This window comes from Drosophila bipectinata, chromosome 2R (assembly GCF_030179905.1).
Source record: "Drosophila bipectinata strain 14024-0381.07 chromosome 2R, DbipHiC1v2, whole genome shotgun sequence".
NCBI lineage: Eukaryota > Metazoa > Arthropoda > Insecta > Diptera > Drosophilidae > Drosophila > Drosophila bipectinata.
In genome coordinates, this window is record NC_091737.1 from 21,143,746 (window position 1) to 21,168,769 (window position 25,024).

The 25,024-nt window shown below is 42.4% G+C and overlaps 7 protein-coding genes across 11 annotated transcripts; 6 read left to right on the forward strand and 1 right to left on the reverse strand.

Annotated features, from left to right (window-relative positions):
• The first annotated feature begins 33 nt into the window (after positions 1-33).
• LOC108131830 (protein 5NUC) lies at positions 34-2,120 on the forward strand. Its single transcript, XM_017250902.3, has 6 exons — positions 34-284; positions 335-470; positions 525-781; positions 838-1,114; positions 1,170-1,473; positions 1,526-2,120. Exons 1-6 carry the CDS (start codon positions 91-93, stop codon positions 2,089-2,091), a joined length of 1,734 nt encoding a protein of 577 aa, XP_017106391.2. The 5' UTR covers positions 34-90; the 3' UTR covers positions 2,092-2,120.
• Positions 2,121-7,804: 5,684 nt separating this feature from the next.
• On the forward strand, positions 7,805-13,795 carry nw (narrow). Of its 3 annotated transcripts, none has more exons than XM_017238454.3 (4): positions 7,805-8,395; positions 10,806-11,181; positions 11,292-11,441; positions 12,594-13,795. In XM_017238454.3, the coding sequence occupies exons 1-4, from the start codon at positions 8,344-8,346 to the stop codon at positions 13,426-13,428; spliced, it is 1,413 nt and encodes a 470-aa protein (XP_017093943.2). In that variant the 5' UTR covers positions 7,805-8,343; the 3' UTR covers positions 13,429-13,795. The 3 variants fall into 3 exon arrangements, with proteins under 3 accessions (XP_017093943.2, XP_017093942.2, XP_017093944.2); XM_017238453.3 differs by having other exon boundaries at positions 7,806-8,395; positions 11,289-11,441; XM_017238455.3 differs by lacking the exons at positions 7,805-8,395; positions 10,806-11,181; positions 11,292-11,441 and adding an exon at positions 11,445-11,920.
• A 1,951-nt stretch (positions 13,796-15,746) lies between these two features.
• On the forward strand, positions 15,747-16,044 carry LOC108122931 (uncharacterized). Its single transcript, XM_017237788.2, has 2 exons — positions 15,747-15,842; positions 15,910-16,044. The coding sequence occupies exons 1-2, from the start codon at positions 15,747-15,749 to the stop codon at positions 16,042-16,044; spliced, it is 231 nt and encodes a 76-aa protein (XP_017093277.1).
• Positions 16,045-17,522: 1,478 nt separating this feature from the next.
• On the forward strand, positions 17,523-19,175 carry CtsK2 (Cathepsin K2). 3 transcript variants are annotated; one of them, XM_017237847.2, is made up of 4 exons: positions 17,523-17,554; positions 17,825-18,088; positions 18,149-18,357; positions 18,419-19,175. In XM_017237847.2, the coding sequence occupies exons 2-4, from the start codon at positions 17,831-17,833 to the stop codon at positions 19,119-19,121; spliced, it is 1,170 nt and encodes a 389-aa protein (XP_017093336.2). In that variant the 5' UTR covers positions 17,523-17,554; positions 17,825-17,830; the 3' UTR covers positions 19,122-19,175. The 3 variants fall into 3 exon arrangements, with proteins under 3 accessions (XP_017093336.2, XP_070135018.1, XP_070135017.1); XM_070278917.1 differs by having other exon boundaries at positions 17,530-17,549; XM_070278916.1 differs by lacking the exon at positions 17,523-17,554 and adding an exon at positions 17,666-17,689.
• A 325-nt stretch (positions 19,176-19,500) lies between these two features.
• LOC108123276 (ras-GEF domain-containing family member 1C) lies at positions 19,501-22,493 on the forward strand. The gene is made up of 6 exons (XM_017238403.3): positions 19,501-19,688; positions 19,891-20,818; positions 20,875-21,612; positions 21,674-21,817; positions 21,872-22,077; positions 22,137-22,493. The coding sequence occupies exons 2-6, from the start codon at positions 20,027-20,029 to the stop codon at positions 22,384-22,386; spliced, it is 2,130 nt and encodes a 709-aa protein (XP_017093892.2). The 5' UTR covers positions 19,501-19,688; positions 19,891-20,026; the 3' UTR covers positions 22,387-22,493.
• A 31-nt stretch (positions 22,494-22,524) lies between these two features.
• Positions 22,525-23,480, reverse strand: APC10 (anaphase-promoting complex subunit 10). Its single transcript, XM_017238404.3, has 2 exons — positions 23,241-23,480; positions 22,525-23,183 (listed from the first exon to the last, which is right to left on the reverse strand). Exons 1-2 carry the CDS (start codon positions 23,377-23,379, stop codon positions 22,735-22,737), a joined length of 588 nt encoding a protein of 195 aa, XP_017093893.1. The 5' UTR covers positions 23,380-23,480; the 3' UTR covers positions 22,525-22,734.
• A 34-nt stretch (positions 23,481-23,514) lies between these two features.
• LOC108123278 (U3 small nucleolar ribonucleoprotein protein IMP3) lies at positions 23,515-24,281 on the forward strand. Its single transcript, XM_017238405.3, has 3 exons — positions 23,515-23,723; positions 23,793-24,004; positions 24,062-24,281. Exons 1-3 carry the CDS (start codon positions 23,587-23,589, stop codon positions 24,256-24,258), a joined length of 546 nt encoding a protein of 181 aa, XP_017093894.1. The 5' UTR covers positions 23,515-23,586; the 3' UTR covers positions 24,259-24,281.
• Positions 24,282-25,024: the final 743 nt, after the last annotated feature.

A 25,024-nucleotide genomic window follows, 5' to 3' on the forward strand; every position in this document is an offset into this window, starting at 1 on the left:
TACCCCAAAAATAGGCTATACAAATTGTAAGCCAAATCATAGTGTTCCTTTGATTTCCATTCATTAAATCTTGAAAAGATTTAAGAAAAAATGCTACCTCCTCTGCTGCGATGGATTATTGTGCTCTTGTTTCTAAGATGGATCCATGGTGTGAAGTTTATGTTAATGCATACAAATGACATGCACGCCTGGTTCGATCCGATTTCCGCTAAAGGTGGAAAATGCCAACCCGTCGACGATGAACAGGGCCAGTGTTTTGGAGGATTTGGTAGAGTGGCCACCGCGTAAGTGTTTTGTATTTGAACTAAAACTTATCTTTGATATTTCCATTTAGTTTAGAAAAGGCCAGGAATTCAGGACCTACCATATACTTAAATGCTGGCGACACTTTTCAGGGCACTCCTTGGTTTTCGGTCTACGGAGGAAAAATGGTGGCGGAACTTCTGAATATGCTGGCACCAGATGCCATGGTTAGTAATGTTTTCAATATTTTTGTTCTTTATTAACCAAATAAAATTTTTCAGGCTCTCGGAGTCCATGAGTTCGATGATGGCGTTCCTAAGCTGATAGAATTCTTGGAACTAGTCAACTTTCCCGTGGTCAGTGGGACTTTAAACCTGACTCATGAGCCCAAATTGGCCGCTTGTGCAAAATTAATGGAATATAAAATATTAAATTTGAACGAAACATTAATTGGAGTCGTTGGCTATATAAGATCCGATACCAAACAACGCACTCAGCCCAACAATGTGATCTACAAAAGGGAGATTTCATCCATTAAGTATTTCATAGTCCAATTTGTTTAATAATCTTAAACTTCTTAAATATTTCTTTTAGCAAAATAACCAAAATACTTATCCAGAATAATGTAAATATTATAATTGCATTGGGTCACTCGGGTTATCAAGCGGATATGGATATAGCTATGCATTGTCCCGATGTGGACATCGTAGTGGGTGGCCAATCGCATACGTTTCTGTACTCGGGAAGGGTCCCCGATAAAGACGTATCAGAGGGTCCTTATCCCACAATAGTGATCAAGCCAGACGGCCGGAAAGTTTTGGTTTTGCAAGCCTATGCTTATACCAAGTATTTGGGAAAGATTAATTTAGAAGTGAGTATTGAGTAACAATGGGCTTATAAAAATATTAAATTATTATTAATTTCAGTTCGATAGCGGAGGAAACCTTATTTACTTTAACGGAAACCCAATCCTCTTGGATAACACCTTCCAGCCCAGACAAGATATACAGGAGTATCTCGAGAAATACCGCCAGGTGATTAAAGACATGGAGAACCACGTGGTGGGCACTACCACGGTATTCCTGAATGGCGACCGGAAGAGCTGTGGTCTGGGAGAGTGTAACTTTGGGAATATCATAGCCGATAGCTTTGTTTACGCCCGGGTTTTGGAGACGATGAGTGATCGAAGCTCCTGGACAGATGCCTCTATTGGGATAATCAATGCGGGAGGTAGGATTTTCATTAAGAAGTTTATCCTCATATAAATAATCTTTAATCCTAGCCATCCGGGCCTCCATTGAGCCTGGGGAAACGGGTGCCATTACTGAGGCCGATGTGGTAATGGTTCTACCATTAAGCCAGGAACTCTTCTATACCAGAATCAGTGGTGCTCAGTTGATGAGGGCTTTCGAGCACTCCGCCTATTTGCGGTCCACAGACAACACCGGTGGCTTCCTTCAGGTGTCCGGCCTCCGGCTGAAGTTCAACTACAGCCATCCCAAAGGACAGAGGATTACAGAGATCAAGGCCTTGTGTTCCTCGTGTCAGATTCCCCACTACGAGAACGTCATCCCTGAAAATTATTACGGCGTAGTCCTTACATCGTTTTTGCTCCATGGAGGCGAAGGCTATAACTTCATTGATAGCCGCAAGCCGACTGTTCAGAATCTAAGCATCCTCGACCGGATGGCTGTGATCCGGTATCTGCAGGAGCACAAGGTCATCTATCCGGAACGAGAAGGACGCATCATGATGCAGGAGAGAGTGTATCACAGTTCCTCTGGCCGCAGGGGTCTAGTTTCAGCCATTTTATTTGCCACATTTCTCTACTTGGCCAGTAAATTATGATTCCCAGTTACAAAAAAAAAAAAAGAAAAAATAAAAGAAACGATCTGCTCCATGGGGGCATCATTATCATTAGCATTCGCTTTCTGTTTTTGTGCCTATTGCGCAATAGCTTCTAGAACTGCGATCAGAGATTAAGGCACTGACCTCTCCTAGTATAAAATATATGCAAAAGGTGTCCCACAATCTTGATTAGCAATCAGACTTGGAATAGTTTTCTTTTGAAAAGTAGAAAACTTTGAAACTCTTGGCCTATTTTTAGTTTATTCCTAACAGGCTTTTAAGTTTTTCCAACACCAATTGTGACTTTGACTGATCCGTGGTGAGTGCTTGGCCATTATTCGAGTATTCATAATGCTGCCAGGTGCTGCCAGCATGACTCTGCTTGGCTTCTGGCCATAATTGACTGCCAAATGAACGAACTACAGCTACCAATCTGTATTTGTATCTGTATCTGTATCTGTGGCTTGCCATAAGCTTCTGTCTCTGTTTCTGTTTCTGTTTCGGTTTCTGATGGTTTCTCGGGTGTCTTCTGCTGGTGCTAAGCACTATTAAATTCCCCATGGTTAGGCTTTTCATGAGAAGTTCACGGTGCACCGACCCCGCCGACCTCTGCCCACATAATAGTCATCAAGCTCGTGTTGGCAGCCCCTGCATTGCCATTTGGATCTGGCCAAGACATTGGCTTTAACTTTGAGTTTAGGCCACGGCTATGGCTATGGCGATGGCTATGGCTCTATGGTCTATGGCCTCAATGTCTGCTACTGGCGGCGTGTTCTAGCTTCAGATTCAGCTTTCGGTTCAACTACGGCTTCAGATCCAGCCCAAGCTCCAGGCTCACGGCTGTCGTGAGAAGCACATACTCATGCAGCCCCACATCCGTATCCACATCCACATCCACGGCCAGCTCGATCGTAGGCGACACAAACACAATCTGCTGTCGGCATTTGGCCAGAAGAGACACTGAAGAAAATAATATTTCTAGAAATATTCATATCCTGGCTATTAGGAAGGGGATATTTTATAAAATCCATTTAGTTTTTCTCTCTGCTGACAAGAAGCAAAGGGTGGGAAAATGGGGCGGTGCAGCGGGAGCTGGCATGTAATTATGTGGCCCGGTAAAAAGTTCTTGGGCCACGGACATCGGTCAAGTGCAGAATCGGGCGGGCACTTTGGAGCGGCACTTCGCCGCCACATACATAAAACAAAAACAAAAAAAAAATTTTATACGTATAGTCGGCACGGAATACTAGCCGCAGCTATCAGTCATTCGGTTAGTCATGGCTCAGAGAGGTTCTTGAACCCACACCCACCTACCACATCCGCACCCGCATAAAGGTTGGCAGTGGCATTTCAATTTCGCAAATGAATCCCTCTGCCCCGCCACGCCACGCCCCCCCCCTCCTTTTGGCATTTCTTCTAACTTGGCTATAATCTTGGCCGGGCAGTGTGTCTGCCCATAAAAGCCTACTTCCGTCTTTCTTTCATTTCTATTTGATTCCCTTCATTAAGAATGCTTTTTGGTTTCCTGCTTAGCTTTCCAGCTCCCCCCAGCTGGTCTCCCCCTTTCTTCTAACTTGGATCTCTCCACTCTTCCAACTCCTCCTCGTCATTTCTTCCTTTTCTTTGAGTTCTAACCGTTTAGGTCTAATGGCCGTATTAGCGACATGAGAAGATCGCGCGCTCTAAGTTTGTTGGCCATTTGTTTGGGGCATTACTACACAGAGAGAAACTAAGGGGTGTGACTTTTGGATTTTTGATATTTAAGGTATGATAAAGGTATAAAAATCTTTGAGATTTATTCCAAATTTCTTTAAGAAAAAGCCTTGCAAGGTTTTCAGTAAAAGATCTCTTGAACTTGATAGTTAAACCCCTTACTTAAGATATCAAACTTCAATTATTAAACCTTAACTTTTATAGAATTTCTGTGTAGAAATCAGACCTTAAGACAGCATCTGTTCTATATCGAATTGAGACATGGGAATTGTTGTGCTTTGTGGAAGCAGATCATGCATGGGTCAATGAGTTGCGCGACTCACAAATTAGTTGAAATCATCCGAATCCCCTTTTTTTGGGGATCCCTTGCCACCCCCCCAGCACCTAAGCCTAAGAACTGCATGAAGTGATTTTCGTGTTGATGCGGTTAGTTTGGCATTGTTGGCCATTTATTGCTGTTTCTGTTGTTGTTGTTGGTGTTGCTGTTCTATAGCCCCGATTGTTGCTGTTGAGCTGGTCGTGATTTTTTTGCCCAGTTCGCCAGAAACGTTGAATTGGCTTCACCTTTTGACATGGAATCCGAAATGACGTGAAGGAGGAGATCCACCTCTTTGGATCTCTCTGTTGGCCAAAAGCTGAATCGCATAGACATCACCGTCCAAATTCTTTGCTGTCCCCAATTCTCTCTCCTCAACTTTGATTGCCAGTTTCTATCCATACCAAACCATACCATACCATACCAATCCCCATTAGCAATCCTCCAAGCCAAGCCAAGACTCATTTGGTTTCGTTTCTCGTTTCGTTTCAGCTTCATTGCTTTGTGATCGAAATTATTTACCGTTGATATGGTTATGGTCAAGGCGACCTGGCCAAAAAGATAAAGAAGAACAACCCGAAGGAGGCCAATCGAAGGTGGGTGGTGGAAAGGATCATTGGGGATCATGGATATTTCAATGAGATTTCTTTATAAGCTTAGCCAAAGGAAATGACATCTCAAAGGAAATGCATTTATTTAAAAAGACCTTACCTTCACTTGTGCATATTTTAATAAGTTTATTATTAATGTACATGACTCATGGCAGTCGGATAGGTAGAGCAAGAGCGGGAAGTGGGGGGGGGAATTATGAATTTATGCATGAACGAATTCAAGGAGGATGGTCTAGGATTCCTTCTGATCGGTTTGCTGGTCATGTTCTTGCCATTTTGTGGGCTTGGCCCTCACGACAGTTGCCATAATGTGTATGTGTGTGACCTCCGATGGAAATGCTGATGACCTTCGTACCGCCAAGGACAACACACACCAATAGGCTAGTTTATCTGAAAGATATACATATTCTAATTAGAAGTCAGGCAAGTGGAAGTGGATCTGCTATGTCCGTCTCAAAAGAATATCTGAATGTCATTTCTCAAGCCGGCAAACCCGATTCACATTAATCCTTTGATCCCAAGCGGAAAATGTGTGTATTAGTTGGGGGGATACGATCCAGGTCTTCGGCTCCTCCTTGTGCTCCTCTAGTTATTCTTCCTTTTAGATGCCATGTCCATGTCGTCATCATCAGCATCATCGCTAAACTTGACGCTAAAATGGATGTGGATACACAGGAGCAACAAAAACATAAAAAAAAAAATATATACGAAGTTTGGAGGAGGGGGATTGGGAATGGGTATGGGGATGAGGAATTGGCGGAAAAGCAAAGCAAAAGTGGCAAACCAAAGTCCGTTGGTAAAGCCAAAGTCGAGGATTTCTACCAAAAGGCGAATTAAATTCCTCAATCTGGTGCCGAGTTTATTTTTAGACCAAAAACAACAAGCCAACAACAGGAACAAGAACAGCAACTAGCAATGAAATGGGAACAAGAGGAAGAGGACGAAAAGAAGGTGAGGTGGAGGTGGTGGTGGGGCTGGAGCATAGGGGGAGGAGGACGCAACAAGAAGAAGATCGCGGCGACGCCACAAAAGCACACAGTAAAAAATTTTAAAACACTAGACATTAGTGTTGATCAAGATATTTTTTTCCGAATGTAATTTGAAGCTTTTAAGGATTTTAGGGATTATGACAGCGAATATGATTGATCCTTTCTTTACAAAAGTCACCCAAAAAGTATCAAATTATAATTTCTTTTTCAATCTTTTTTTCGTTCAGATACAAAATACTAATACAAATACAAATGGTGAGGATCAGGAGATCAACCTGAGTATAAGAAGAAGCAAAAGCAGCCGCGAGTATAGATGGATGAATGCTGTTAAAGGCGAAGGCCATCCGACAGCACAGCCCCACCTCCTTTCACAAAATCCAGATTGCAAGGAGTCCGAGCCGCGGCGGTCACATTAAGCTCTCCACTGTGCGTCGATGTCGACGTCACAGCTGGCGTTGGCGTCCGCCCGGCGGTGGTACTTTTATTTAGCAACAAAAACAACAACAACAAGAAGAACCAAAACCGAAGGGCCAAAATCTCCGGTGCGTTGTACTTGCGATAGAATTTTCGATTGCAATGGGCACGCACACAGGCTTTTTTTTTTTTTTTTTTGAAATCCATGCAGCATGCAACTGGGAAATTGCGGGCAATTCATTTCCCATGACTGTTAATCACTTGGCCATTATTATGTTTAGCCGAACGCGTTCATAATTATAGTCCAGGACCAGCGATCGGGCGATGTGTCGAATGGGATTAACTATTGGTTAAGCTAGAATTAAGCCACATATTAAATAAGAGTGATAAAGTGAGGATGGAAATAAGGGAGTAGAACTTCTCGGCTCTGCCTCACAACTCTTTCCACTAATTGGTGGTTAATTTCCTCCGAACCACTTAAAACCCTCGGCTATTAATAATCATTAAACCAATATTTATCCTTCAACAAGTTCTATGGTTAATTAGAAAGCTTCAGAAGCCATAACCCCGAGAGAAAAGAACCATAAAACAATTAAACATGCAAAACATTTATCATAACTCCATGGCAGGGGCAAGGGAGGCTAAAAGGAAAAGGTGTGTAAGTTCGTGTTTTGTGGCGGGCACCCGCAGAAAACAAAAAAGAAAAGAAAAATATTGTCAAAATGCAAAGCAGAAGATCATTATTACATTTCACGCTTCCAGCAAAAATAACTAAAAGAGCCAACTGAAAATAAAAAGAAACAGAAACCGCAGAAAGCAGCGAGTTCCATGGGGCGACTCTACGTCGCGATAGCGTACCAAATTAATGGAAATGGAACCACATTGCGTTGGGTTTATGGAATGGCTAGGGTTACGGGGAGGAGCTGGGCCTGGAGCTGGGGCTTCGATGGCGGCAGGAGGGTGTGGGTCCCGGGCGGGGGACAAACGTGCAGCGAGCCCTACAGGTAAGACATGCCAGAGCGAGACGGGGCGAAAAGGTAAGGCCAAGAAGAAAGACCAACAGAAAGAACCTAAAACCAAAGCGTCGTTGTGGGAGAAAGAATAAAACTAACAATGACTTGGAGGACGCCGAAGTCGACGTCTGCGTCGACTGCTAAGCCAACTGCGACGCTGACTGCGGCTCCGAATCCCATTGGAATGATGACGGCGACGTGCAGTTGAATGTTTATGTGTGCAAAGGCACTGAGAAAAAATAAAGGATTTATTCTAAAAATACCAAATATTGTACTTATATTTTTCAAATAGAAAATAAAGCTTTTAAAATTCTTTAAAATGTATGTAACCACTTTTCATAAAGTTTTTCTTTAAGTGCCTGAAGATTTCGGTTTGAGCCCGCTTTTGTGTGTCCCATTGCTTTATTGCGTTCTTTGTCTAGCACTGACTTCGGCTGAGACCCACACACACACACACTGTGCTACTCAGAACAGGAAGAACCCCTCACACAGATACACAGCGAGGCCAATTTCCAATCACATCCATGAAATAAGCCAATAGTTGGTTTCTTTTAGTTTCGGCTATTTCTCCTTTCTTCGCTTGGAGTCTTCTATCCCCCTGCCCCCGTTTTCATGGGGCAATTTCCTTTTTAAGCTAACTGCTTTCGACACCAACCGACACTTACCAAAGCTAACTCGGCTAGAACAGAAGCTCTATTACCAAGATTCGGAATCCAAAGGATTAACAGAATAGTGACCGCTCTTTTTCTTCAAATCTGTATCTGCAGTCTGTTGTGTGTGTGTGTGTGTGTGTGTGAGCGTGTCTTTGGCTGAAGACTGGAAGAGGAAACTGGAATTGTTGGAGTTCTGGAAGCAGCGAGACGGAGCACTGTCGGTTCGTACGTTCTTCGGCTTGTTCTTGGCCTTCTTGGTTTTCCCGATTCCCGACATCTTCTTGGCATTGGCATTGGACATTCGCGGCTGCGTGATATTGGCCGGATCAGTTCAGCGATCAGTCGACGACAAAGGCTTGCAGTGAACGCGACGTGTAGTGCTGAAGTACTCCCAACAATCCTCGATCGCGCGTCTCCTTTTGGGATTTGAGAACCCGATTCCTGTATATATATATATTTATATTCACCGATCGTCGCCAGCGGCAATCAGATAGTAGTGCTTCGCGCTCCCACCACATCCAACCACAGCAAACCGAAGAAAAGATGGCCAAAATCGTTCTCTTCTGCGTGCTGAGCCTTTTGGCATGCGCTGCAGGTTAGTACCAAGCCAACTAAAAAAAACCCACAAATTTTGATTGATTACCTTATAAGGATTATTTATCTGTAGCTTTATTGGAATTTTATTATAATTTCTCAAAGAGAAAAGGAATTATTTAAATATATCTTATTTATGAATTAAAATGGTTTCAGGAACCTTTTCTAAATTTTGACTTAAGTTTTTAACAATTTGTAGAAAAGATAACTATCTTATATTTTTAATGAATTAATCTTTAAAAACGTTAAAATCTTAGCCCTAAAACCTACATCTTATGCAGTTTAATTATCTCAAAGAACCATCTATTAAAGAAAGCTCTTCTAGGAAAATTAAGAACCCAAACAAATTAAGTTTACGGTTCTGTAAATGTCTCACTAATTGCTGGCTTGGCTCTGACTCTGTCTCTGGCAATAATAATTCAATCTTGCAGGCTCCACAATTATTTCTGCCATTTAACAAGTAAACACAAGAAGAGGTTCTTCCATGTTACTAAGAGTAGAGCTCTGAAAAATCGATTCAGAAATCGGGAGGAAAGAATAATGCACTCTCATCAGCGTTGGCAGTCATTAAATCGGGTTTTTGCTGAAAGCACTCTTTCCCATCGATTACCCCTTACATTGTCCTGGATTGGCTTTGATTTTGATCCCCCCTTTTTGTGATGTATTTTTTTTTTATCAATTTCCTTCTGATTATCCCCGTCGCCATCGCCATTATAATGATGATTTGCCTGCTAACTGGCCGGAGGGATGTTAGGTGCCAACAAATAACTAGAGTTAGCCGCATCCTCTGGCCAAAAGCCTGAGCTTGAGTATCCACAACATCCACATCTCCAGGTCCGGACAAACACTAGAATTGACTTTGACTGCATCATTAGAGACGTGCTAGATTCGCGATCTATCGCTGGTCGGAGCGTAATTACCTTTGGAAATTATGGTGCTGGAAGAGCTGCAGGGAACGATTGGGTTGTTTTCTTGCTTTTGTGCTGCCCAATTATTGGGTTACCCTATCCTATCCCAATTCCGATTCCTCCTGCCTCCCCAGATCCCAATTCACGTTCAAAATCAGACTCGGACTCGGAGTCAGAGAGTCAGTGTCAAATTAACTGCAATTGGGCCGAGGCTCGTTATCTTCTGGCTAGATGTTGTTAGCCAGCGTCTTATTTTTTTTTTTTTTGTATTCTTACCTTGAATCCGATTTAGTTTCAAGCCCAAGTCCAAGATCACTATCAAGCTGGATTCATTTGCCGAGGAAATGAATGCTTGAATTGAATCTGATCCCAAATTGGCCCATTAAAATGAAATTTAAGAGGCAAGAATTTCTTCTGGCTTACAGAGCTTCTGGGCCATTAGTCTTATTGGATGGCAGATGCCTGATGGCCATCTCAATCCCCCAACCAGACCCATTATAAATTCCCCCAAAAAACACACAAAAAACGAAAATCTGTTCAGTATTCATTCATAAATCTTGGGCTCTATCATCAGTCTCTGCATCAGAAGTTGACGCGACTTCGTGTGTGTCTGGCATTTAAATCGCCGGAAATAATTTCATATACACCAGGGTATGTACTCATATTATGAGGATCCCTGTATGAGTGTTTGTGCTCAAACATTGGTACTCTCGGCATGTCTAGGCCCATATTCCATAGCCAATATCCATCCACGACAAGTGCCATAAATGGCCAAGTGCGGCCAAGAGGGTTCGTTGAGTCAGTCGGACAACAGACAAAGTAACCGGCTTGGGTGTTTGTGTTTATCTTTTTAGCCGCCCTTTGTAAGGGCCAAGACAAGGGCTACCCAGATAGAAAGACAGTCAGACCGACACATATATGTATATGGTAGTTTCTGAGAGGGCCAAGATCTTTGTCCCTCGCCTACCTGTTGCCCTGAAGTTACAGTCACTGTCATCCTGCATTGTTCGCCCCGACTCGGATCTCTTCTTAGTTTACTTTTATTCTCGGGTCAGCGATTACATAAGAGATGGGAGTCGGCTATATCTTTTTCGGCTGGTCAGTGCCAGTGCGGGCTAATTAATGTCATCAGCACCTTTTTTCGAAAAACCCCAATGGGATTTTGTGTGTAATTAGCCAACGGCAGAGGTCAGGGACCGCATAAATGCTCCTGGTCATCATCATCATCATCATCGTCGTCGTCGTTCTTTGTCATGAATCACTCGTCCAATTTAGGGGGCCAAAGTTTTGTTCTTCTTGGCTTATTTTTATGGAGCTCCAGCTTTTTTGGTAATCCTATTTAATGATGTTTGTCTTTTGGCCGAGACAATTACGCATGCGATGTCCGATGTTGGAACCGTTACCGTTTTGCGATTCCAATTGCGTGTCGTCTTTTTCGTCAAATAGGTTCATTCACCCATTGTTCTAGGCTCTACGATTAATTTATTTTCTGTTTTTTTTTAGGTCAACGCATCACGACTATCCACCTGGATGGTGTTCAGTACTTCATCAGTCGGATGAATCCCTATTCTCCGGAACTGAACTACTTCCTGGCCTACCAGTACTGCCGATCTCTGGGCCTGCAGCTGGCCTCGTTCGAGACCAAGGAGAAGGCCGAGTCGATGACCACCTATCTGAAGAATGCCGGTTATGGAAACTATGATTTCTGGACATCCGGCAATCGCCTGGGCACGGGCATGTTCCTATGGATGAGCACCGGTCTGCCGTTCAACGCCACCTTCGATTTCTTCGAGAACTCGGCGGACGCCATTCAGGCCGGTCTTCTTGATCCTGTTGACCATAATAGCAACACTTCGCCACAGCGCACTGCCCGCGACAGGTAAGTAGTCCTGACTAGACTGGAGCTTTCCCTCCGTGTACTAGATTATGTAATATAGGCCCATCTACATCAATACCCTTTATTTTTCGTCCATCTCCCATCTATAGCAGCAGTGGCGCCGAGAAGGGATGCGTGATCCTGAAGCAGCCCACGCTCAAGTGGATGCCCGAGGACTGCTCCGCCGTGAAGGACTTTATCTGTGAGCAGACCCGCTGCTACTACTACAACTATGGCAGCATCCCCGTCTCGTCGGCGCAGGGGTAAGGACACTGTAGACCGCGGAGCCACTCCACCCACAAACACACAAAATTATCCACAAAAAAATAAGAGAAAACCACACAATTCGAATTCGAAACATATATTAAGAAAGAGCACTGAATGGAGGAGCAGGAGGATGAGGATATTAAGAAAATATTGATAATGCAATAAACAAATTATTCTTTAATTAAAGTTAATTAATTCGCTATACGAGATGCCCGCCTGTGGCAAATTAAACAAATGTCCTTAATTAAGTAAATTATAATTATATTCAAAACAAGAACAAATCAAGAGATTACGCAAGGATAAAGTGATTTAAAAAAAAAAGACAATATACTGTAGTTGAAAAAAAAATTAAAGAAAAAGAAAAAAAAACACAGATACACAGCACACACACACATACACAAAGAGAGACAGAGGCGAATCCGATTTTGATTTTCCAAAAACAGAATTTGCGAAAAAAGAAATAATGAACAAATAGGTGAGCTAAACCCCAAATCGTAACCAATCTACCATAACTACACACACACACTGGCAGATACACACGGCGGCTGGCACTCGCACTCTCTAGATTGTGTATCCATGAGGTTGCGTATCTCAACCAGCCGCTGTATCTGTATCTGCCATGCATATGTACATCTTAAAAGACTAATGCGAACTTCTTACTAACGCCACTTCAAGTTCTCTATAAATGCGACCAAATCTAATCAGTCTTGATTGAAAAACAAAAACACATCACATTTTTGTAGACGCCAATGGGTTCATAAAGAAAATAATATAAATAATGCAATATTTTAAAGGAAAAATAAAAAAAATAAATATATTAAATTAAAATAAATACTTGACTATAATTTTCATTAAAATTTTGCATTAATTTTTATGATTTTTAAACCCATATGAGCGCCAAAATGTATTTTGTTTGGTGGTTTGGGGCTTAGCTTCCTTAGTTGTTGTCGCTCTTGTTGCTGTCGTTGTTGTTATTGCTGTTTCTGTTGTTGTTGTTGTCATTATGAACTATTCAACTTAGTTCAACTAACTAAATTTAGGCTAAGCAACTTTCGCACTAACCAAGCCTCCGAAAACACCCCTAAAATTACAGGAATTTTTTTTTTAATTTAATATTTTTTGTTTTTTTTTTTCTTTAATAAAAACAGACGTCCCATTACATCGACCACACCCAGGACCCCTGCCTCCCTGATGAATCTGCATGCCGCCGCCACCACCACTCCTCTGCCCCTGCTGATGTCCACCAGTGGCAGCTCCTTGTACTCCGCTGCCAAGGCCAAGTCCAGGATCTCGGAGGACTCCCAGCAGCAGCCCTCGTTCATCTCCTTCAAGCTGAACCATGACCGCTCGCTGCCTGATACAGATGCCACCGATGTCGACGTGGAAGATCAGGAGACCGATGTTGAGGAGCACGAGGAGCACGACGACCACGACGTGGAAGGCGAAGGTGAGGAGGACCAGGAGGAGCATGCCCGTGAGCTGACTGGGGATAACGAGGGCGATATCAAGGAGCATGTCTTCCCGCTGACCGATAACGAACTGCATCCCGAGATGCACTCCATCGAGGAGGTGCAGCAGCAGCTCCAGCAACAACACCAGCAGGAGCAGGAGCAAGAGCAGGAATCCGCTGCCGCAGTTGAGGAGCATGAGAGCGCTGAGGGAGACCACGAGCACGATGAGGCGGAGAGCGAGGCCGACCAGGAGGTGGAGACGGCCAGCGAGAGTCTGACCCTGCCCAGTTCCACGGAATCTCCGGCTGCCGCCATCGAGGAGCGCATCAAGCAAATCGCCCAGGACTTCCAGAAGATGGCCAGCTCCCAGGAGCTGCAGCCCAAGGAGGAGCTGACGCCCCAGTCCTCGCTGTCCCTGAACGACCTGATACGCACCCTGCGGCCCAACGAGCAACAGATTATCCCCCAAATCGACTCGGACTACTCCAATGCCATGCGCGTCCTGGGCAAGCCACTGGCGGCCAATAACTAGGGTCTACCATCCTCCCATACTAGCCTAAGATGTGTGTGCTCGCGTGTATGTGTGTGAGGTCCTTGGGGGTCATCCAACCGGATAGCCGGGTTCCACTGAGGAATGTTACATTTTCGCGAGCCGGCCGGATATGTCCGAAAATGTCGCTTCTCTCTGAGGACCCGGAGCCTGGGCGGCGAAGGACCCCATCGAAATTGACGATCCACTAGCATATCGGAGAGCAACAGAGAGATTAAAGGAGCTAAGACATTAATCTATATATAAATATATATGTATTGTATGCTTTAATTGTATGACAACCACCAACACAACACAACACAACAAAAAATGGAAACTCTTGATTAATAAATTTAATGAGTAATTAAAATTGCTTAGTTAATTATTTATGGTAAAAGGAAATTTGCATAATTAATTAGATAAATAGGAGACTATAAAATGGTTGTATAGAGTGCTGATATAACAGTGGAGTCGTAACATAAAAATCCAGAAAGTGGGGATAATCCTGAAGAAACATTTCCTAACGGCTCGCCTTGACCATGGCCAATAGCCAGTCATAAACCAGTCTCTGGGGATTTATTTGGCTTAGTTGAAACGAAGATGAAAGCCAATAATCGTAAATTAACTGCTAAGGCTCTAAAAACTGAAAACTGAAGTGTGTTTGCTGGAATTTTATTGCACCAGCAGCCCCCCAGGCCAAAGCCAAAGCCAGTGCCAGGTCCCAAAGTCCCAAAAGAATAAAGAATTCTTCGGTGGGCTTACATCATGCTCTGTCCAAGTCGCTAGTTTCACGTTTCGTGCTCATGTCCAGGGGTCCGTGCTCCAAGCTCCATGTCGGTGTCTGCATTCAAATCTGCAAATCATCTTTCTTAATTTAAAGAGGATTTCAGAGACGCAGACGCATCACATCAAGTTTTATGTGTGTCGGTGTCGTTCAACAATTGGATGAAGATGGAGTTGCGACGGCAACTCTTTTGGCCACAACACATTAACCAGAAGATCCAAGCGGCCTCTGGCTAAGTCCCTTCATCTGCTGGTCCCCCAATCACCCTCGGACCCTGCTGTCCCCTGGCCACCTGCTGTTCTACACCGTAAATAAAATTATTTAAAACCGGTTTTACTTCTTTTATTTTTATTGATATACATTTTATATCTTTTTTGTTTTGTTTCAAAATGTTAGAATGAAATATATTCCTTAATTCCACTGTTTTCGATTAAAAATATCACCTTATAAATAACATTGTGATTCTTAATTAATTACCGAATGGAACTGACTATATACACTTTGAAAATATGTGCCAGTCGTATTTATCCTAAATTCTTTCCAAGAATTTCATTATTTTAATAAAAATCTTGTATTTAGCATATATTTACAGTAGTAACTACGTCACAAGCTAAAATTTGTGTCAACTTGGCAAGAACTTTGACCTTATAACTTTGAACTTTAATTACAAATGATTTTTATTATAAAAAAGTATAAATTCTGGCAAGTAATGGCTACTAGTGACCTGATCTTTAAAGTTTAAATTTTAGGAACAAATTTTAACAAAACAAAACATACAGATATCTTTCCATTTTTCTATAGTTATCTATCCTACCTACATACTTATCTCTAGTATCCATAAGAAAATATCTCTTCAAGATGGTATATACCCCCTGAAATCTTACTCCTGCTTCTTCCAGTGTACTTTGATCTTCATCTTTATCCATGGGCTCCACCTTTGCGCAGGCGCAGACGCAGAAGACTGACTTCGTTTGAAGTTCTGTTGACTGATGTTGTTGCTGTTGTGCTGCTGCTGTTGCTGCGTTGTTGCTTTTGGTGCTGATGCGGCTGAAAGTGGTTAATGAAAGAAGCACACACAAGAACACACACACATCCATACACCCAGATATATATATATTTTTATATGGTATATGGCAGCAACAACCTTGAAATGTATAGCAGAGTCCAACGAACGAATATAAAAAAGGTTCTTTGGTTCTTTGGCTCTTTGGATCTTTTTTTTTTTTTGTTCTGCCACCAGAATTCCTCAAGACCAAGAACAGTAAGTAACTGCTAAACTGGTAAGTAAACGCCAATCCGGATGAATCTCTGGGGAAATCGACAGCTCCAGAAAGCAAAAGTGCTGCATCTGAAGGTTTATTTTTAAAACGGCATCAAAAATGTCTCGAGTTCCCAGCCGGAAGTGCAGGAAGTGTTTGACAGAGAAAGTTCCGACTGATTCGAATTATAAAAGGGATTACGGCCGGAGTCCAGAATCATTACCAGCTTAACAGTTGCCTTGAAAAGCATTCCATCCACTCCACAAAAAATATCAAAAATGAAAGTAATCCTGGTTATGGCTTTCCTGGCTTCCTTGAGTCTCGCTCTGGCTAGACCACAAGTGGGACATGGCTCAGTCAATGGACCCAGTGGCGTAAGTATAATTTATTTATTCAACATGTATTTATTTACTAAAAGAATGCTCCATTGATATCCTTTAGCGATTCCCCATGACCAAGAATTGGGCTCTACCACCTGTTGATCTGCGAAAGCCAATTATTTTCCTGCCAGAAGCCACGCCAATTCATGAAGTTCAAGAGTCACGAGCCGTTCATACGAAACAAAAAAAAGACTGATTAGTTAATTTAATTAAATTGTTAAGTTTTTATTGAAAAATACTTTATTATTAAATAGTACATTTTTTATACAAATAATCAACTATAACTATGACTATTTAATTGAATTCGCAATATAATAGACAACACAGATAAGCAATTTTAAACCCAAGCTGATGGAATAAATATTATTATTCAAGGCTACCAAAATTATCCAGTTTTGAGTAATTTATTAAAATAGTTAGTCTTCCTTTCAAATGATTATAACTTAAAAAAGGGTTTTAAAAATTTTAATACTTTTTAAAACAATTAAGTTAGTGAGGATTCAAATAATATTGTAGAGTCTTTTTGTAAATTTTTTCCTGCAAGTTTAATCTAGTAAAAAATGGCGGCAAAGCTCATGGTCTGCCCAATTCTGTGATAATGGACACTTCCGGTTGTTAGGAGGAAAAAGCCTTTATTGCCGAAGTGTGCGTATCTAAAAGTATAATAAATCCCATTATTGTAAACAAATTATATGATAGTTTTTACACACCAACCGCTTGATTATAAATATTCAAATTTGCGTACACAAATTAATGTATACGGAGACCTAATTTAGATAAAGAAACTGGTTTCTTCAGACACCTAAGGGAATTCCCCTAAACGTTACATTTTCCATCTGAAGAACACGAGCTTCCTCATTTTTCGGCTGCTACTGTTTGCTGTTAAATATATATTCATTTCCATTTTATTTTGACATTAATATTCCTATATTTTGTTAAACAATCGATTCTCTCTGTGATATAATAAACAAACAAACAAGTTTTCGGTCCGGGATTAATTGAATTTGCATGATATCGCCAATCCAAGGTGGTCTTAAAAATGTTGTCATGCTTCTCCAGAGATTGACTTTTGGTTCATCGCTCGGGAAAGGTACACTTTTCCTGAACTTACAACTCGAAGTTCATTCAAGCTATCTCCAGATCAGTTACTCCGATTAAGTAATATTTAAATCACTTTGTTTAAAGCCAACAACGAGTTCTCGATTGTATCCAGTTTGTCCAGTACCCCCAAAAAGTGATACAAAAGTGATACGTTATCAAAAAAGTGCAATAAGAAGAACCTATGTGACGCAAATGAAATCCATACATTGATAACAATTAATTAATTCGTAATCCCAATTCGAATAAACAAGATCTATTTGCTTATTTGTGACATATATTTGGAACCGTTGATTAGACTAAAACTAGTTTTAATATCTAATTTGTTCAGTGTTCGTTCACTAATTTTTAGTGAAATCTTACATACCGCTAATGAACCGAGACGAGTTCTCCCAAAACCAGATAGAACACGGCTATAGAAAACAGTTATAGCTTCTATAATTAAATCGTTTAGATTTCTGTATAATTCTGAATCCCTGGATTTATGGATTTTATTGGGCTGGGTTGGGGGCGAGGTTGCCCAGTTTAATAGCTGGCCACTAAATGGTATAAAAGCTCCGTCAGCGGTTCGAACCCAAACATTTGTGCCGATTAGTTGAGCGCGTAAGGTTAGTTCGGTAGCTAGTCCAGTCGGAATTGAACACCGGTGATTTAAGATCTGAAACCTGTACATATAATATAATACTCAAGTGTCAGCGCATTTGCCTGACGATGATAAGCATCTCGTACAATCAACTATATTTGTAATTATTACAAGGCAAAGATCTATTGGTCGTTTTTCCCCCGAACTGATTGTTAGATCTTCGGATTAATCCCTGGAAACCAGTTAAAACCGCACTAGTACTAAGCCACTAATTAGAGACGACTCTCTTCCGCAGATCAGCATGAAACTCCTGTTGGTTCTTCCATTCTTGGTGGCTGCCGTCTCGGCACAGTTCGGAGGATTTGGAGGCGGTGGTAGATTTGGAGGCGGAGCTGGACTTGGAGGTGGTCTTGGTGGTGGACTTGGAGGTGGTCTAGGAGGTATCAGGGATGGCCTGGCCAATGCGGCGGGTGCCGTTCAAGGAGCTGTCGGCCGCATTGCCAGTGTTGTTCCACCTGTGCCCTTGTTGAATAATGTCCAGAGCTTCGGTGATTTTGTGGTAAGTAGTATCTCTTTCTAAAAAAAATTATAGATTTTTCAGCCTTAAATGTCCTTTTAGGCTCAAACCGGCAAGACCTATGCTTCCGCCGCTGAGCAGCAGTTGCGTGAGACAGCTTTTAGTGCCAGTAAGAGCTTGGTGGATGCCGGAAACGCGGCTTTCGCGTCTGGAGCCTCCACTTTCAAGTTGGCTGTGAATGCCTTCTCCGATCTGACCCACTCTGAATTCCTGTCCCAGCTGACGGGTCGCAAGAGATCCGCTCAGGGAGAGTAAGTTTACAAACTTTTGATAATTTCCAGGATAATTTAATACTTAAACATTCTTAAACAGTGCCCAAGCTGCTGCCAGCAAACAGCCACCCAGTGTTCCAGCTGTCCCAGTTCCCGAATCGTTCGATTGGCGCCAACACGGTGCTGTCACTCCCGTTAAGACCCAAGGAACATGCGGATCCTGCTGGGCTTTTGCCACCACCGGTACCATCGAGGGACACGTTGCCCGCGCCACTGGCAAACTCCCTATTCTGTCTGAGCAAAATCTGGTCGACTGCGGACCTCTGGATATGGCTCTGGCTGGCTGCGACGGTGGTTATCAAGGATATGCCATGGCCTTCATTCATGAGCTGCAGAAGGGTGTGTCGAATGCTGATAGCTATGCTTACCTTGATAAGCAGGACACCTGCAAGTACAATCCCAGCACTTCCGCAGCCCAGATCAAGGGATGGGTCGAAATTCCTGTGGGAGACGAGGAGTTGCTGAAAAAGGTGGTCGGCACTTTGGGTCCAGTAGCATGTTCATTGTATGGAACTGAGACCCTGTTGAACTACGACAGCGGCATATACTCCGACGAAGAGTGCAACGGCGAGGATCCAAACCATTCCGTCTTAGTTGTGGGATACGGATCAGAGAATGGCCAAGATTATTGGATCGTCAAGAATTCGTGGTCAGCAGCCTGGGGCGAGGAAGGATACTTCCGGCTGATCCGTGGCAGGAACTTCTGCAACATTGCTGCAGAGTGTGCCTACCCAGTGGTTTAAGTTAAAAGATCTTTTGTGATTAAATAAACCTGAAACTAAAGTAATTAAAAACCACTTTAAAAAGCTGTTTCATATTTAAAGTTTTGAATTGAGGTTTAAAATAGTTTAATTGGATTTTTAGGAATGTTGATGCTTAAATGTTTGTTGGTTTTTGATAAATCTTAAACTTGACTTAAATCGTTTTATAAATTATTTTTGAAACTATAAAAAATATAAATTCAAGGAATTTCCAAAGATTTTTGCTCATGTAGCACAATTTTAAGCTTTACGATTTTAAAAAGCCGGTTAATCCACAGCTGATGGGCAGCACTGGTCGCTCTGGCAACTAGAGGTGGAGAAACATCGATATTTTTTAACATTTTAACAACATCGATAACTATATGTTTCTCCACCTCTATCGAAACAGCGAATAAAAATAAAAATCTGCATAATTGGCAAATAATTAAACTTTTCTGGGAGTGTCGCAACAAAAGAAACTTGATGAGCAGCCGGAGGGGGATGCTAATGCCATGAGAAATGGCGGCAATCAATGCGCTGAACGGCCGCCGCGCGATATTGTTCCTGCAGGTGTGTCTGCTTTTCAAAAGCAATTGATTCTCGTCGCGATCGGAAGGCCACCCACTTTTGTGTGGCAAAGTGGGCGTTGTCACCATGCCGAGCATCTTAATCCCACCCCGTCCCCAAAACCCAAACCATGTGTTCACCTGTGTGTTACCCCTACCGAGTGTTTGTGCTAATATTTGTTTTCCTTTTGCCCAATCCTTTCCAGAAATGTAATGTACATTGCGACTAATCCAAAGAGTCCCCCTGGGTCACAACGCATTTAACAAACCACCCAGAAAGGTATCAGCCATACATACTACCACGAGTCCCACCCATCATCCAATAACTACAACCCCCTAATCATGGATGAGGATATCCTGAATGCAGTAGAGTCCATGTTTGGCAAGGATGTTAAGATCGTGGATTGCGAGACATCCTCCTCGTTGCAACAAGAGGAGGTACTACTGGTCAATGGAGTGCCGGTCAAGCTCGACGGCATTCCGGCGGATGATGCGAGCGCCATCAAAGCGGCGTTGTTGGAAGGTCAAATGCCTTCGGTGGATCACCTAAATCAGTTGCTGTTCCGCGCAGGCTTAGCCCAACAGCCCATTGAAGTGGAGACCTCGCTGACGGTTAAATCGTCTCTCACGACTACAGAGGAGGTGCTTGTCTCGCGAAATGGCCAGATTCTGGACGAACGTACGGTAGAGACGAAGGAGAACTTTAACCACCAGTCGCACCAGAAAGAGATTTGGCATCCCGTCAAGCAGCAGTCCGCCTTGTCACGGGCAACTCCAGAGAACGCCCTAAAATATAGAACCACGTCGAATTCTACGTTTGCTTCACAAGCCACGGACTCTGATGAACGTCCGGGTGATCCATTAGGCCGCCAGCTGAACCAAACCTTCTCGAATGCTTCCCTCATGTCAAGTAGCTCGGCCATCACTGGCTCCGACCAGGTGATCGGCTCCGAATCATCTACCACTATCGGGGACAAGAGCTCGAATATAAGCAGTTGTGACTCGGGTCACGATGGCCTCTTCCACAGCGTGTCCATGAGTGCTCCCTGGTCGCATCCACGTGACACCCTGACCGACTCCATGTACTGTGACATTCCCAGCTCTGCTTCGTCGGCAGATGCTGTTTCCATTTTAGTAAGTATTCTTTATACAATGAGGAGAAATAAATATAATACTTATTTTTTTGACAGAACACCCATTTGCAGATCACTGAGCCATCCGATTGCCAACCACCGCCAGTTTACGCCAAAGACATGCCCAAAAACGGCACCCTGGACTCACTAGTCAGTCAGTTAATCAATAGCCAGAATGAAGACATGGAATTTTCAATCCTAACCTGCGCTCGCCTGTTTCTGCCTCCCCAAGAGCTACTCTCCCGCATTATAGACAAATGCCAAGGAAAGGAGGATACTCTCATGCGTCTAATTAATCACTGGCTTAGCATCTGTCCCAACGACTTTGTCAATGAGACGCTGCTGCAAGAGCTGGAGAAGAAGCGAGACATCAAGGAGCTAGCAACCTTGCTAGACAAAATTCCCCAGAAGCAAGCTGAAAGCAACGAAAAGAGAAAAACCCAGCTACAGTATCTGCTAACTAAGCAATCATCAGCCAGTTCCCTTGGAAGACAGAGCAGTATTAAATCGCTCAAAAGATTCGCCGCCAATGTTTACAAGTCCGATAATGTGCTAAATAACTGCGGAAGTGCCTTCGATTTGGCCCATCAACTGTATGCCATCGAGTACGCCTATCTTTCTCAATTACGTCTTGAGGAGTTTGTGGAAGTGCTTGGAAAGGATGAGCTGAAAACTTGCATGGCCCAAACCAAGGCTGGAACTTTGGGTTCCAATTGCATTACCCAGGTGACCATCGATAGTTATGTGCAGTGGTTTAATCAATTGAGCTACTTGACGGCCACGGAAATTCTAAAGGTATAATTGGGAATAGAGAAGCGAATTTAAGAAAAAATAATAATTATAAACTTTATTTTAGCTTGGCAAAAAATCACAAAGAGCACAAATGATTGACTTCTGGGTGGAAACGGCCTTGGAGTGTTTTAACACGGGAAACTTTAATAGTTTGATGGCCATTCTCACAGCGTTGAACCTTACAGCCATAGCTCGTCTCAAAAAAACTGTAAGTCTTCAGACATATTCCATTCCTTTCTTTAATTCTTCAAATATGTTTCAGTGGGCTAAAGTTCAGACGACAAAGTTTGAAGGTCTGGAACACCAAATGGATCCCAGCTCGAATTTCCTCAACTATCGATCTACCATGAAGGCAGCTGTCTGGCGATCGGAAAGGGAGATGGCCAACAAAATCGAACGAGCCATTATTCCCTTTTTCTCGCTGTTTCTTAAAGATTTACACGCCATCAATGAAAGCCATAACACGAAGTAAGTTCTGTTTAACAAAATAAAAAGATAAACAATTATTTAAGACTAATCTCTTACAGACTGGCTAACGGCAACGTAAACTTTGAGAAGTGTATTCTTTTGGGGGCCCAGTTGCGAAATTTCAGCAAGTGGCAGCGATTGGAATGCCCCTACGTGCAGCTACCCAATGTTGTATCTTATCTGCTAAAGGCAGAGGTGCTTTCGGAGGATCTCCTGATGAAGGCCTCCTATGAATGCGAACCACCAGAAAATGGTGACGAGAAGGATCACTACAAGACATTGAAGGCGGCAAAGAAATCAAACACATAATCATCAATCATTAATGACAATCCTGGGGATAGTGCAACAAAAAAAAAAACAAAACTAGCCTCGCACACCTTTGTTGGCGATTCCATGTTCATAACATGCATTTTTATCGCGAAAGCCGTAACAATAATAACTCCTTCACCGTAGTTGAGTTGGTTTATTTGTACTTAAGCTTAGACGACGGTATATATTTATTTGCAAATGATTTATATATACAAACGACGGGCATTTAATTAGAAACACCAAAAATATGCATACAATTACTAAAGTAATCTTTTCAATGTTGTATTTTAGCAGTTAATACCCGCAAAAATATAAGAATTAAAGTCTTTAGTCGAACTATGAGTATTTCTATCTGATAGTTGCGAACTTCTGGAAGTCGACGGTTCCAAATTTGCCAAAAAGCTCCAGGGGATAATGTTTTCCTTCGACTGGGGCATGGATGCGAATTTGGCGCATGTGGGTATCGCGGCCGTTCTGGTGATTGGAGATCACCGCAATCTGCAGCATGAACGTGCGAATGGACTTGACGTTACCATCTTTGATGGGTATCTGAACCCAGCCGGTGGGCTCTGTAAGGTCCATCACTTGCAGCTCCTGTAGATCGTTGAAGTTGGTCCCGGACCGTATGGAGATCCTGGACGGCGTGTAGCTCTCATCCAGTTTGTAGTCCGTGTATATGTAAATCTGACTGATGTTGGTTCGCTTGTGAAACTGGATGTTTACCAGGTGAGGCAGCTGTCCATCCGACTGCCAGTAGGTGTCCATAATGTTGTCGCGCAGCCGTTCCACTCCAAAGCCTGAAGAATTTCGATTATTATACAATTTAGTTTGTGGTAAGAGCTCCAAAAGCTCACCAGGTTTGCAGGACGAGAGGCTCCAAACGGCTTGGGCGCCAACTTCCCGTACAAAACCGAGTCGTTCCTCGGCCAGGGGATCGTCGTCGGCACTTGGCGCCGGATTGGGGCCTGTGTCCTCGTCCATGGAGGTGGCCATGTCAGACGCGATAATATATTAGAAAAGAATATGTTTTCCTTGTTTATTGTTAACAATTTAATTTTTGTTTACCACCTTTTGCCGGAGACAGTGCGACAACCCTATTTAATCAGCTGTTCCAAGCGTTTCATTATTTTGTAGTTTTACAACACTGTTAGTCCGCACATGTGCGAGAAATCAAAACATTTCTTTGAACAATAAATAAAAATGGTTCGTAAACTTAAATTCCATGAGCAAAAGCTGCTCAAGAAGGTAGACTTCATAACATGGAAGGTGGACAACAGCGGAAAGGAGAATAAAATACTTCGGCGCTTTCACATACAAAAGAGAGAAGACTACACAAAGTGAGTTTTCATAAAAATTTACATATAACTTTAATTACAAAAATTGCTCTCATTTAAACGTTTTTATAGATACAACAAACTGTCGCGAGAAATACGAGAGCTCACGGAAAAAATAGCCAAACTAGATGCATCGGATCCTTTCAAGACGGAGGCCACTACAATGCTGCTCAATAAATTGCACGCCATGGGGGTCTCAAATGATCAACTTACTTTACAAACTGCTGCCAAGACATCAGCCAGTCATTTCTGTCGCCGCCGGTTGCCAGTGATTATGGTTAAACGTAGGTTACCAGCAATATAATTCGATAGTTTCAATTAAACCAAGCTCTCAATTTCAGTTCGTATGTCAGAGCATCTGAAACACGCCACTGACCTCATTGAACAGGGGCACGTTCGAGTGGGACCCGAAATGGTCAAGGATCCTGCATTTTTGGTATCTAGAAATCTCGAGGACTTTGTCACTTGGGTGGACGGTTCCAAGATCAAAGAGCATGTCCAGCGTTATAACGATCTGCGTGACGATTTCCAAATGTAGACAGTTTATTATAAATTTAATGATTTTTTTTAAATAAATTAGCTTTTAAATTAAATTTTTCGCAATTTTTCCCATTTTTCTCCCTTCTGGTTATCATAGCTCCTCCAATTTACATCCGATCGTAAAGATACATACATTTCTGTAATCAGAGCTTGGAGTAGCTGAATCCCTCTTACCAAACATTCTTCAAATATGATTTTTAAATTTTTCGAATTTTTTCCAAGGGGTACCCCTTAAAAAATCAAGATTTCCGATTTTCCCCATTTTTATCCCTTCTGGTTATCATAGCTCCTCCAATTTACATCCGATCGTAAAGATACATACATTTCTGTAATCAGAGCTTGGAGTAGCTGAATCCCTCTTACCAAACATTCTTCAAATATGATTTTTAAATTTTTCGAATTTTTTCCAAGGGGTACCCCTTAAAAAATCAAGATTTCCGATTTTCCCCATTTTTCTCCCTTCTGGTTATCATAGCTCCTCCAATTTTCATCCGATCGTAAAGATACATACATTTCTGTAATCAGAGCTTTGAGTAGCCGAATCCCTCTTACCAAACATTCCTCAAATACGATTTTTAAATTTATCGAATTTTTTCCAAGGGGTACCCCTTAAAAAATCAAGATTTTCGATTTTCCCCATTTTTCTCCCTTCTGGTTATCATAGCTCCTCCAATTTGCATCCGATCGTAAAGATACATACATTTCTGTGATCATAGCTTTGAGTAGCTTTATCCCTCTTACCAAACATTCCTCAAATACGATTT